Source organism: Marmota monax, unplaced genomic scaffold (assembly GCF_021218885.2).
Source record: "Marmota monax isolate L192 unplaced genomic scaffold, Marmota_monax_Labrador192_F-V1.1 WCK01_AAM20220418_F8-fsc00036, whole genome shotgun sequence".
NCBI lineage: Eukaryota > Metazoa > Chordata > Mammalia > Rodentia > Sciuridae > Marmota > Marmota monax.
The window spans coordinates 4675117-4687747 of record NW_026694491.1 but is presented as its reverse complement, the minus strand read 5'-3'; the positions used below and the strand labels follow the sequence as shown (position 1 = coordinate 4687747).

Genomic DNA, 12631 nt, shown 5'->3' with positions numbered 1-12631 from the left:
TGTATAAAGTGTTTATTAAGAGATACTGATCTGTAGTTTTCTTATAGTGTCATTGTTTTGCTTTTATATCAAATTAATGCTGATCTCATAAGATAGGTCATTCTGTCCTTTTCAATTTTTTGAAGAAATTTGAGAAGGGTTGGTATTAGTTTTTGTTTTGAGGTTCTGTGGATTGAAACCATGACTTTGAGTATCCTAGCCAAGCTCTCTATCATTCTGCTGCACCCCCAGTATTGTTTAAGTGATAGAATTCATAGTGATGCCATCAGATCCAGGAATTTTCTTTGTCAGAAGAATTTTGATTACTGATTCAGTTTCCTTAGTAGTTACAAGTCGATTCAGATTTTGTATTTCTTTATGATTTAGTCTCAATAGGTTTTGTGTTTAGGATTTTGTCCATTTCATCCAGGTTATCTACTTGTAAATGTGTGGTTGTTTGTGGTTCTCTCAGAATCATTGTTTTATTTCTGTAGAATCAATAGTAATATTCCACTTTCTCATTTTAGTAATTTAAGTTTTTTTTCCTTAGTCTATCTAGAGAATTATCAGTTTTGTTAATCTTTTTTTTTTTTTCTATTTTCTCTAATTCATGTATCTTTGCTCTAATTATTTCCTTCCTTCTGCTAGTTTTGGGTTTAGTTTGTTTTTCTTTTTCTAGAAAGTTCCTTAACTGTTTTGTCCCATTGTCCAATTGTGGACAACCTATAGAAACTTAAATACAGTATATACTACATAATAATAATGAATGTAATTATAATAATACATAAGCTCTAGATTATGATTTCTAACATATTTTAGTGCACCTGTGTCTATTTTGTTGAAATAGTCACAGAATTGAAAACTTGACACTTAATGGGTTAAATTGTAATATTATGTTATTGATTTGAGATCTTTTTTGTTTTGTAATGTAAGCACTTATAGCTATAAATTTATCCATTAGTACTGCTTTTATTGTATCCCATAAGTTTTGGTATGTTGTGTTTTCACTTTGCTTTTCCCTGTTTTTTTTGAATCTCTGTATGTTGCCCAGTCTGGCCATGAACTTCTGGGCTCAAGTGATCCTCCTGCTTCATTCTCCTCAGTAGTTGGGACTACAGGCGTGTACCTGCACCGGGCTTGTATTTTTATTTTCTAATTACCCTCCTGATGTCTTCTTTAATCTATTAGTTTTTTTAAGAATGTATTGTTTAATTTCCACAATTTTGTGAATTTTCAAGATTTAATTCCATTATTAATTTTTCTTCACCTCATTGTTATTGGAGAGGATAACTTGGATGGTATCTATCTAATCTAAATTATGGTGAGACTTAATATATGGCCTAACCATATATTCTATCTTGGAAAATGTCCTTTATGTACCTGAGAAGTATACATGTTCTCTGTTGTAGAAATTCCAACTGTGTGTGTATGTCTGTTAGATCTAGTTTATTTATTAAGTCCTCTTGTTTATCTTCTGTTGGGTTTGTTTTATTTGTTAGTGAGAGTATAGTATTGACATTTCCAGCTGTTATTGGAGATTTGTCTGTTAATCCTTTCAGTTCTGTTAGTGTTTGCTTTGTATATTTTAATGGTCTGTTATTGGTGTTTATAATTGCTATATCTTGTTCCATTGAACCTTTTATTGAAATTTGATGTCTTCCTTATCTCTCCTTGCCTTTGTTTGCTGTCATTGTTTTTTAAGTTTTATTTTGTTGGATATTGGAGTAGCTGTTTTGGTTACTGTGTGCATAAAATGTCTTTTTCTATGTTTTCATATTCAGTTTATTTATGCCTTTGGAGCTAAGCAGATTTCTTAGATATATAGCATGTAGTTAGATCATGCGTTTTTATGCATTCTGCTAATCTGTGACTTTTCATTGAGAGTTTAATCCATATTACTGATAAAGGAAGGTATGGTTTCATTTTGCTATTTTTCTGTATAACTTGTAACTCTTTTGTCTCTCATTTCCTACATTGCTCTCTTTGTTTAATTGATGTTTTTGTAATGAAATGTTTACTTCTCATTTCTTTTTTGTGCCTATTCTATAGATATTTTCTCTATGGTTACCATGAGGATTACACTTAATATTTTAAAGTTAAATCCTCAATGTGAATTTTTTTGAACCATGTACACATTTTCCAACTTAAATTTTTACCACGATACATACCATAATAACATTTAGATTAAAACTAAGTTTTAAAAAATATCTTAGTTATGTCATGTAAAAAAGAAAAAGTGGAGTTAGAAATCATCATTAGACTAATGGTAGCAATTAGTTCTTCATATGATTGAGTTACTGTCTAGTGCCCTTTCATTATATACTTTGTGGGACTTCCTTGAGCATTTCCTACATGGTAAACCTAGTAGTACTAAACTCTCTCAGCCTTGTTTATCTGGGAATGCCTTTATTTTTCTACCTTACTTTTGAAAGACAAGTTTGCTGGATATAGAATTCTTAGTTGACAGTTTTATATTTTAGCATTTTGAATATATAATCTTACTACCTTCTTGCCTTTGGAATTTCTGATGAGAACTCTGCTTATAATCTAATTGAAGATTCCTTATATGTACTGAGTCATTTCTTTCTTGTTGCTTTCAAGATTCACACTGTCTCTAGAAAGTTTTTATTACAGTGTGTCTTGGTATATAGGTCTCTGAGTTTATCTCTTGGCATTTATTAAACTTCTTGAATATTTGTGTCTTTCATCAAATATGGTAGGGAACAGACATTTTTTCTTTACATTCTCTCTCTGCCCCTGTTTCTCTTCTCCTTCTGAGACTCCTACAGTGCATATATTGGTCTAGTTGATAGTAACCTATGGGTCCTCTTATCTTCAGTTTTGGTGATCCTTTCTTTGTATTTCTGCCAATGATGGACACTCTTTGTTAATATGATGCTGTTGGTTAATAAACATTTGTGTACAAGTTAAAAAGGAATCCTTCTCACTAGAAAGATTTTCATTTTGGTTACTGCACTTTTTTTGGTTTCCTTAAGGTTTTTTAAATCTCTTGATATCTCCATTTTGTTCATACATTTTTTTGTTGGACTTCATATCTTCCTTTAATTCTTGGGACAACTTTAAGGTAGTGGTTTTAAAGTCTTTGTCCAGTAGATCTCCCTCACATCTCTTTCAGAATAGTTTCTGCTGATTGATTTGTTTCCTTTGAATGGGCTACTTTTTCCCAATTTGTATGCAAACTGATCCCCACCCCCCTTTTTGTAGTTATAGATGGACAGAATGCCTTTATTTTATATGTTTATTTTTATTTGGTGCTAAGGATTGAACCCAGTGCTTCACACATGCTAGGCAAGCGCTCTGCCACTGAGCTACAGCCCCAAGCCCTCTTCTCTTTCTTTATTGCAAGTGTTCCCTGTCAAGAGTCCTCCTGCTATGTAAACTTAAGGTCTTCTCAGATTTTTTCTGGGCATTTTCCCCTGGGTATGTGTGCTCCCCTTTTAATGATCTCATATATTGCTTTGAATGTACTGATCTTTAATGTTTATCTCCTAAAAGAGGAAAAAGACAAAAGTGAGGAAGTTAGGAAGTCCAAGGTGTGTGTGTGTGTGTGTGTGTGTGTGTGTGTGTTTGGTGGTGGTGCTGGGGATTGAACCCACAGCCTGGAGCATGTTAGGCAAGCAACTCTACCACTGAGCTGCGCCCTCAGCCCCCTCCAAGATATTTGAGACAGTTTCTTTTCTGCTACTTCTGGCTTAGCCCAGCTGTGTGGAGGTTATTATAGGAACCACCTGATGCTTCCCATGCAGGTTTTAACTTCAGTAGATTTCCAGCATTTCCATAGGTCCATCAGATAGATTTTGCCAATGCTTTTGTTGTCTGGGTAGGGACACATATTTCTGGTACAAATTCCTGATTATATGTTCCTTACATTGCTCAGAAACAAACCACATCATTAATTTTATTATAGTCAAAGAAACTTGGGTTTACTCCTGGTGTTTCTTATTTCACCATCTTTCCAGAATATTCCCCAAAGTCTTTTATACAGGTATTTATGATGTACAAAGCAGTTTTTCTGATTGTCCTTTATTTTTAAATACTAAGAAATTAAGTCACTGCATAACTTTACTCTGTGAAAAACAAAGTTTACTTTATTCTTTTTTTAGTGTGCTGGAATTGATGTTCGTCTATGTGATGTTGGTGAGGCCATCCAAGAAGTTATGGAATCCTATGAAGTTGAAATAGATGGGAAGACATATCAAGGTATGGTCTTTAAAAATGTATCTTATTTTGAAATTAATTTTTTCAAACTACTGTTGATTGCTTTCTTTGGATCAACTCTTAGGTGCATGCTAGAAGTACTATGGTCACTGACAAGTCATCTGGGAAATTATTCTAAGGTAGCCAAAATTTGAACTAATTTCTATAACTAGTAAAATCAAGGATTAGGGAAAAGCCAGAGTCCCTTTCTACTGATGCTTCTCCCAATATTTCTGGTGTGCTGCATTCATTTCCATCAGTTCAGCCTTCTTCCAGCTCCCAGATTCTATCTGACCATCCCCAGCCATAGTTCTTCCTGATCTGTGCTTATGACTCTCTATAACTCTGTTCTAATAATTTTCTTGCAGACTATTTCTTAACCACGTCTGTTTGTCATTTGTGGACTTTTGAGTGGAGGCTCGTCCTGCTTCCTTGTCTCTCAGTAAATTCATGTCATTCAGTCATGTCATCCCTCTAGGTATTACCAGTTACCTGATAACTCAATGGCTCTCGTCTCCATAACAGTCCTTTCCCATGTGTGAATACTGAAACTTACCACCAGTCTTGTTCTCTTAGACAACTATTAGTCTTTTTTTTTTTTTTTTCTCCAGCTATTTAATTTCCCTTACTGTAAATGTCTTCCATTTCCGTTTTTTATAACCTTTGGGGGCTAGGGGTGTACTTCAAGTGGTAGAATATGTATGCTTAGCATGCATTAGGCCCTGGGTTCGATCCCAACACCCCCTTCCCCCCCCAAAAAAAAATGTACACACACACATATATTCATTCCCTCTGGTGGGACACTCTCTCGGTTGCATCATGGTTGAATGTCCTTTCTCCTGCCTAGCCCTCATGTCAGTGTTAATTCTTCTCTTTCATCTGTACCTTCAACTTCATTATTTCTATGACTTTCATGCACATTTAGTCACTAGCCCTCAGAACATCAGTTGAAGCCGGAATACTCTAAGGCTGTTAACCGTTGGAGAGGAAATATTGTGAGATAATGAAGAAACGAACTTTGAGGTTAGACATGTCTAACTTTGATCTTAGATAAATCCTATAACCTGTAAGTACCCAAGTTTCTTTGACTATAGGATTAATCATGGGATTTGTTTTTGAGAAATATAACAGTTCCTGGAACTTAGGCACTCAGCAAATACTTGTCATTTCTCCCTATTCTTTCCCCCAGTTCTGGATGTCTCATGAATATAGTCCTTGGTCAAGATCCTCTCAAGTCTTTTTTTTCCTTCTCTCAGGAAATTACTTTCTTGAAGAGAAAAATAACTAAAGAAACCAAATATCCCTTAATTTTTGCCCTGATGCAAAAAGAAAATCATACTTCTTCTCTGTTCTTATAATTTTATCACTCTTATTTGAAGAAAAAGGATCTTTTACTCAGCATTAATCCTGACACCTTAATAGCCCTCTCCTACGTTCTCTGTCTTTCCCCAGAAGCTCAACTGAAAAAAAATATTTGGAAGAGCTGAAAGTCATAGGATTAGATTACCTCCCATAATTTATATATTTTGTTTCTGGCTTTTATTATGTGAAATTTTTAAAAGCTTAATTCATATGAAAAGCAGTGGATTTAAATTAGCTCGTCCCTTAGTTAAGGGTAAAGCTTCTTTTCCAGGTTGCTTTTCTTTGTGAAATATTGTTTTCCCGGTTCTTTTTAAGAAGTTAGAAACTGTTTTAGGATTGGCTATTTATGTTATGCCTCAGACACGAGCTTCCCAGAATTATTTTCTGTCCATGGATAAAACGGAAATTAAGAGAATAAATGCCAAATTATTTTGAGGTATTTGTGGGGTCTATAAGTTTGGCCTTCTGGTTTCTAGGTTCGTTGCCATCATCTAATGAAGAGTGTTTTTTTCTTTCCGAATTTGTGACTCTTTTCTTTCCGAATTTGTGGCAACCTGTACTGAATAGCAGTATGCGTGAAAAGTACTTCTAGACTGAATTGAGAATTTGTGAAAATTCTTGGAAATTCCAATATTAGCCAGCATTACACCAATGTCCTCCATTTTTACAGTTTGTTCTCTCACAATTCTGCAGTTTGTTGGCATGTGATCTGCCTTTCAAGTTGTAATAGATGACAATTTGATTTACTGTGTAGTTCTAACCTTCATTATTATTAGGATCCTTAATACCTGTTTTCTTGTCTCTTTCACTAAGCTAATGCAACAGTTTAGGTTGTATTATTTCAGCACCTATTTAGATACTTCTTAGAGTATTAATAAAGGTTCTTAGTTAGAAGGCAACAATTTATTTTTACTAATTTAAGCAGAAAGCATATTAGAAAAATAATGATAATAGAAAGATAAAGAAATAGACTTTGTTCTAAACTTTTAGGAGTACTTGCCGCAGTCTGGCTGGGCACAAATGCCACAGTCTGGCTGGGCACACTATCACGAGCCACCACACAGCTTGTAGATTCAAACAGCAACTCTTTATTCCCGAACTCACACCAGCCGTCTACAATCACATTCTGGGGAAATCCACGTTCTCTGCCCAAATCCCCCTCCACTGGGCTTCTATCTCCAAAATATATTGTCTGAATCCCGTGAGAACTCAAGGGGAACTCAGGCAGCAGGATACGCCCTATTCCCAGCAGGAATAATCTTAAACCTTAAACCTGGAACCTAAACTGGGAACGCCCTAAACAGGATTATCTTAAAACCGGGAACACCCTAATCTGCCTTGGTCCTTGAGCAAGGTCACTTACATTCAATGTCACTGCAACATGTCAGCAACATGGGGTACGCTGGCAAGGAAATTGTCATACCTACTTGGCTAATGGCTCCCAGCAAGTACTCATTCCAAAAACCACATAGCAGAACTGGGTCATCAGGGAAGTGCCTTTGATCAAGAAACCAAAGGATTGGAAAGTTTACTTTTAAAGCTATTGGCATCAGAATTAGTCTACTTCTGTCACAGCATGTATAAATAAAAATGAGTATCCCTGTACCATTTCTGTCTCTGAAACTGGTATATTCTAGGAAGGTGTAGCCAAGAAACTTCTTAAGATAAAAATGTTTTTGATAGGCTTGTGTGGTCAGTTTGCCAGGCAGGTCTTTAGAGTAATGAGGTTTAAATTTTAAAATAAAAACAGATTATTTTGTATAAGAGGAATTAAAAAGCTAATTGTTTTTCTTTTTTACATAACCCGCCCTAACTTTGCATTTTACACGTCATTTAACTGTTAACAGTTTTTAAAAAGTCTTACTTCCTGGGTCAGGGATATGGCTCACTGGTAAAGTGCTTGCCTAGCAATGCATGAGGCACTGGGTTTGATCCCTGGCACCACATAAAAATAAATAAAATGAAAGTATTGTGTTCATCTACAATTAAAAAAAAATTTTTTTTAAATCTTACTTTCCAATTCTCCTCCAGAATAAAGGTAGCTTTATACTGGAGATTCTAAAACTATAGAAATAGATTTTTCTAAACTTTTTCTTTTTTTTAATTGTGAAGTGTAGTTCTGTAAATGCACAAAACAAAAATTCAACATCTCAAATGCCAAAAACTATGATCTTATCCTTTGAAAGAAAAGACTGTTACCAGCATTCTAGAAGCCTCTCAATCCCGTTGCTTAGTCTATTTTGTGCTAGTATAACAGAATACCTCAGACTAGGTAATTTTTATAAAGAAATTTATTCATTTCTCGTCGTTTTGGAAGCTAGGAAGTCCAGGATTAAGGGGCCATCATCTAGTGAAGGACTTCTTCTCGTGTCAGCCCATGGCTTGAAGGGCAAAGGGAGGGTGGGAACAGAGGAGTGAGCCAGTGTGCACACAGAAGAGCCTTTTTATAAGGGATCCACTCCCTTGATAGTGGTATTGACCTGTACATTCATTAAGGTGGTGTCACCGTGACCAAATATCTTCGATTAGGCGTCACCTTCCAATACCACTGCATTGGTAATCATTTCCAAATACATGAACTTTAGAGGACATATTCACACCATAGCACTCACGTGCCTTTCCAGTTGCAGCAGTCTTCCTCTAGTAAACTTCCTCTAGTCTTGGGAACTGGAGTATTTTATTTGCTTTACTAACTATTCATCAGTAAACAGATGAAGTATGCTTAATTTTGAACTCATAAACATATGGAGTTGTAGAGCGTATATATAGTTGTCCTTTTTGCTCATTTTATCTTTGCATTTCTTCTACTTATTAAATGTATCCCTAGCTTGTTGCTTTTATTGTTGTATAATATTCCTTTGTGTAACTATGCCATGATTTGTCTATTCTGTCACTGTTTTCAGGACATTGAGATTTAGATTTTAATATATACATATATATATATTTGAAATGTTGATGTAACAATAAAATTTAACATTTATTAAAATTGGCACAGTATTCTTGCTTTTGCCATAATCATGTAGATAAATATTTTTGGCTTTTAATCATTTGCATACATGGTACTTTTTTAAAAAGTATTTTTTAGTTGTTGGACCCAATGCATTTTATTTATTTATTTTTATGCAGTGCTGGGGATCAAACCCAGGGCCTTGCGCTTGCTAAGCAAGCACTTTACCACTGAGCTACAACTCTAGCCCACATACGTGACACTTTTATACTGATTTATAACTTCTTATATGACTCCTAATGTGTCATCCTGTGATCTTTTTCCATTCCCTCTTAAATTCTTTTAAATTAATAACTGCAATAAACTATATGTTCAGGCAGCAGAATACAACAGACACTAGTATGGCAATATGTAAATCAATGGATGTGTAACTGATGTGATTCTGCAATCTGTATACGGGGTAAAAATGGGAGTTCATAACCCACTTGAATCAAAGTGTGAAATATGATATATCAAGAACTATGTAATGTTTTGAACAACCAACAATAAAAATTAAAAAAAATAAAATAAAATAAACTATATGTTCCACTAGAGTCCAGTTTATATCTAACTACTTTAGGTGTGAGGTTATTTAGTAGAGCCATTCCTTATTTTTTAAGCAATGCCTTAACTCTGTACCCAAAAGGCCAAGGATCTGCTTGTCCTACTAGATACCCTGAATAACACTTACTTCCCTATTTATTATGACAGTGAAGCCAATCCGTAATCTGAATGGACATTCAATTGGGCCATATAGAATACATGCTGGGAAGACGGTGCCCATTGTGAAAGGAGGGGAGGCAACAAGAATGGAGGTATGTAAATCATTAACACACTTCCATGAAAAGTATTTGGATTTTTTCTTCTTTGGGGGGAGTGTGTACTGGGGATTGAACTCAGGGGCACTCAACCACTGAGCCACATTCCCAGCCCTAGTTTGTATTTCATTTAGAGACAGGGTCTCACTGAATTGTTTAGTGCCTCGCTTTTGCTGAGGCTGGCTTTGAACTCAAGATCCTACTGCCTCAGCCTCTTGGGTTACAAGCCAGTAGGATTTTTTTCTTCCAAAACTCATGGTAGTTAAACAAAATTTGAACTCATTTTGTTGAACAAAATGAGTTTACTGTTCATACTTGCCTGGACAGAAATTGGGATGTTTGTACAAACACACATCTGATCAGATCAGATCAGAGCCCAGTCTGCTGTGGAAGCTGGGCCTTCCAAAGTGTTTTTCAACATTTAATGAATGTTTACTGAGCATCTCCTAGGTACCAGTCTCAAATTTATTTCACGGTGCTATGGATTGAACCCAGGGCCTCACACATCCTAGCCACCCACTATTATCACTGAGCTCTATCCTCTGCTCTTTTTCAGATAATGTCTTAGTTGCCTAGGCCTTGAACTTGCAGTCCTCCTGCTTCAGTCTCTCAAGTACCTGGGATTACAAGCAGATGCTACCATGCCTGGGTCCAATCTTTTTAGTAGTCACTGGTGGTATAGCAGTAAACAAAATTCCCTGCATTTTAATAAGGAATGCAGAAAGATCAAAATTTGCTTAGGAGATAAGGCAGGGAAAGGTTGAATGAAGACTGCTGCTGCAGGGTGTTTCATGTTGCATTAGGTGGGAAGTCAAGAGATGGTAATTGCAACTAGTTCTGAATTTCTCTTTTTTCCTTGACCCGTATGTATTTTTGAAGGAAGGAGAAGTATATGCCATTGAGACCTTTGGTAGTACGGGAAAAGGTGTTGTGCATGACGATATGGAGTGTTCACATTACATGAAAAATTTTGATGTTGGACATGTGCCAATAAGGTAAGAGACATTGATTTATAATTAATATATCTCTTCTCAATTAACAGTATTTCTAAAAATAATGACAAACATAAGGGTATACATTTGTAAATGTACACTTATATAAGTTGAGTTTCTACAATATAGTATTAGAAAGATTAGCCTGTTAAAAATTTTTACCTGAGATGAAAGTTATATGGGCAAGTGTCTGATAATTATAATAATGTCCAATTATTTTGCTAGCTAGTTAGTATTTCCTAGGTTTTTGGTCTTAGTATTTTCCCATTGTTAAAGTTATTTCAATTTACATTGCCTTTTTTTTAACCTTTTTATATAAGATGATTAAAGGTTGGATTTCCACCTCCTTTTATGTGTGGTTTTTGAGCTTGGTGCACAAAAGGGAACTTCCATGACTCTGTAGACTAGTACACTAGGAGTCTCACACACATGTCCATACACACCATGTAGCTGGTTTCCTAATCAGCTGCTATATATAATTAAGGATGGGCTATTACACATTCCAGCTTTTGATTCTTGAAAGAGTAACAACGAAAGTTTCTGAAGACTCAGCTAAGGTTTGGGTTTTTCCTAATGGGGAAAATGAGTTGGTAATTCTTGCCAACCATTAACATTGGACTTTCTTTTCTTAGGCTTCCAAGAACAAAACACTTACTGAATGTCATCAATGAAAACTTCGGCACCCTTGCCTTCTGCCGGAGATGGCTGGATCGTTTGGGAGAAAGCAAATATTTGATGGCTCTGAAGAATCTGTGTGACTTGGGCATTGTAGATCCATATCCACCATTATGTGACATTAAAGGATCATACACAGCACAGTTTGAACATACCATACTGTTGCGTCCGACTTGTAAAGAAGTTGTCAGCAGAGGAGATGACTATTAAACTTAGTCCAAAGCCACCTCAACATCTTTTATTTTCTAAGCTTTGTTGGAATACATTATACCAGAATTAATTTGCAACATGTTGTCTGTTTTAACAGTGGACCTGTGTAATACTTTTATCCATGTTTAAAGGAATTTGATCAAAGGCAAACTGTCTAATGTAATTAACAAAGGAAAAAGCTTTCAGGACTTTACAATGTTAACTGTTTCCCCCACCCCCCGTCTAGGAAATGCTATAAAGCTCAAATTAGTTAGGACTGACTTATACATTTTGTTTTGAACACCTAAGAGATGCTTTTTGGATATTTATATTGCCATATTCTTACTTGAATGCTTTGAATGACTACATCCAATTCTGCACCTTTGCCCTCTGGTATTGCTTTTTAACCTTCCTGGAATCCATTTTCTAAAAAATAAAGACATTTTCAGATCTGAGAGCTACATTTCAATGTCTGTGGTTATAATTTGAACAGGAAGTAGCTAAAACTTTCAAGGCATTTTATCTGGACTGTAGACTACACCGAGAGGTTCTGACATAATGGCTAAAATAAGATCTTCATGTACATTAAATGGAACAATAATCTTTTCATTCACCGGTATACAGTTTTATAAGATTTTACCTCTTATTGAACCAGATTAGTACCTCTCATTTTTTTCTGATGTTGGAAAAAATGTACTAATTGAAACATAACTAAGTAGGAACATTTCGCCAACTTGAGAATCATTGATTTAGTGAAAAAACCTACAAACATTTCATTCCTTTGTTTAGTGGTAGTTATCAGGAGGTGTTTTCAGCTTATATGATAAGGGTATTAAAGCTACAAAAGCAAAGGAAGAACTCCCATGTTCAGATCTTGTTCTAGTTAGAAAGGTGAAACTGAAATTAGGGTTTTTCATTAGTGAGTCAAATGCTGTTAACACTCTGTTCCTTAGCTGATTTGGATTCTTAGTATCGAGATTGGCCATTTCAGGAAATGAGGTTACCAGTACCCTTCTTACAGCAGCTAAATGCGTTAAGTTGAATGTAAGGATGCATAACATTTACTTGTTTGAACTGGACCCCACTACTGATTTCTTAATTGCTTGAATTCTTATATGTGATTTGTTCCAGCATAATTTCAATATTGTTATGTGCCAAGGTAAAGCCTTAATTTGTATATGCTTTTTAGCACAATGAGATTTTATTGCCTCTGGGATGCTTGTTTAGTTTGTATTTTGTTTACCTTTTTCTCTTAAGGAGAAAGCTATGACTTATGTACTTAAGATTGTTACATTGAAAAGCTGCTTTCAGCATTAGAGCTATAAATGAATGTTATCTTTTGAGAAAAACAATCTAGTTTTTAGCTGTAAAAGCTATGTTTATTATGGTGCTAATGTAATAGCTACCTTTGA

At 35.3% G+C, this 12631-nt stretch overlaps 1 protein-coding gene across 2 annotated transcripts in view; it reads left to right on the top strand.

Moving 5' to 3' along the window:
• Metap2 (methionyl aminopeptidase 2) overlaps positions 1–11674 on the top strand; it is a 38421-nt gene extending 26747 nt beyond the window's left edge. For both annotated transcript variants that reach the window (XM_046419329.2, XM_046419328.2), the window contains exons 8-11: positions 4104–4200; positions 9257–9360; positions 10243–10358; positions 10988–11674. In XM_046419329.2, the coding sequence (XP_046275285.1) occupies positions 4104–4200; positions 9257–9360; positions 10243–10358; positions 10988–11240 (570 nt within the window). In that variant the 3' untranslated portion in view covers positions 11241–11674. The remainder of the gene's footprint in view (positions 1–4103; positions 4201–9256; positions 9361–10242; positions 10359–10987) is intronic.
• Positions 11675–12631: the final 957 nt, after the last annotated feature.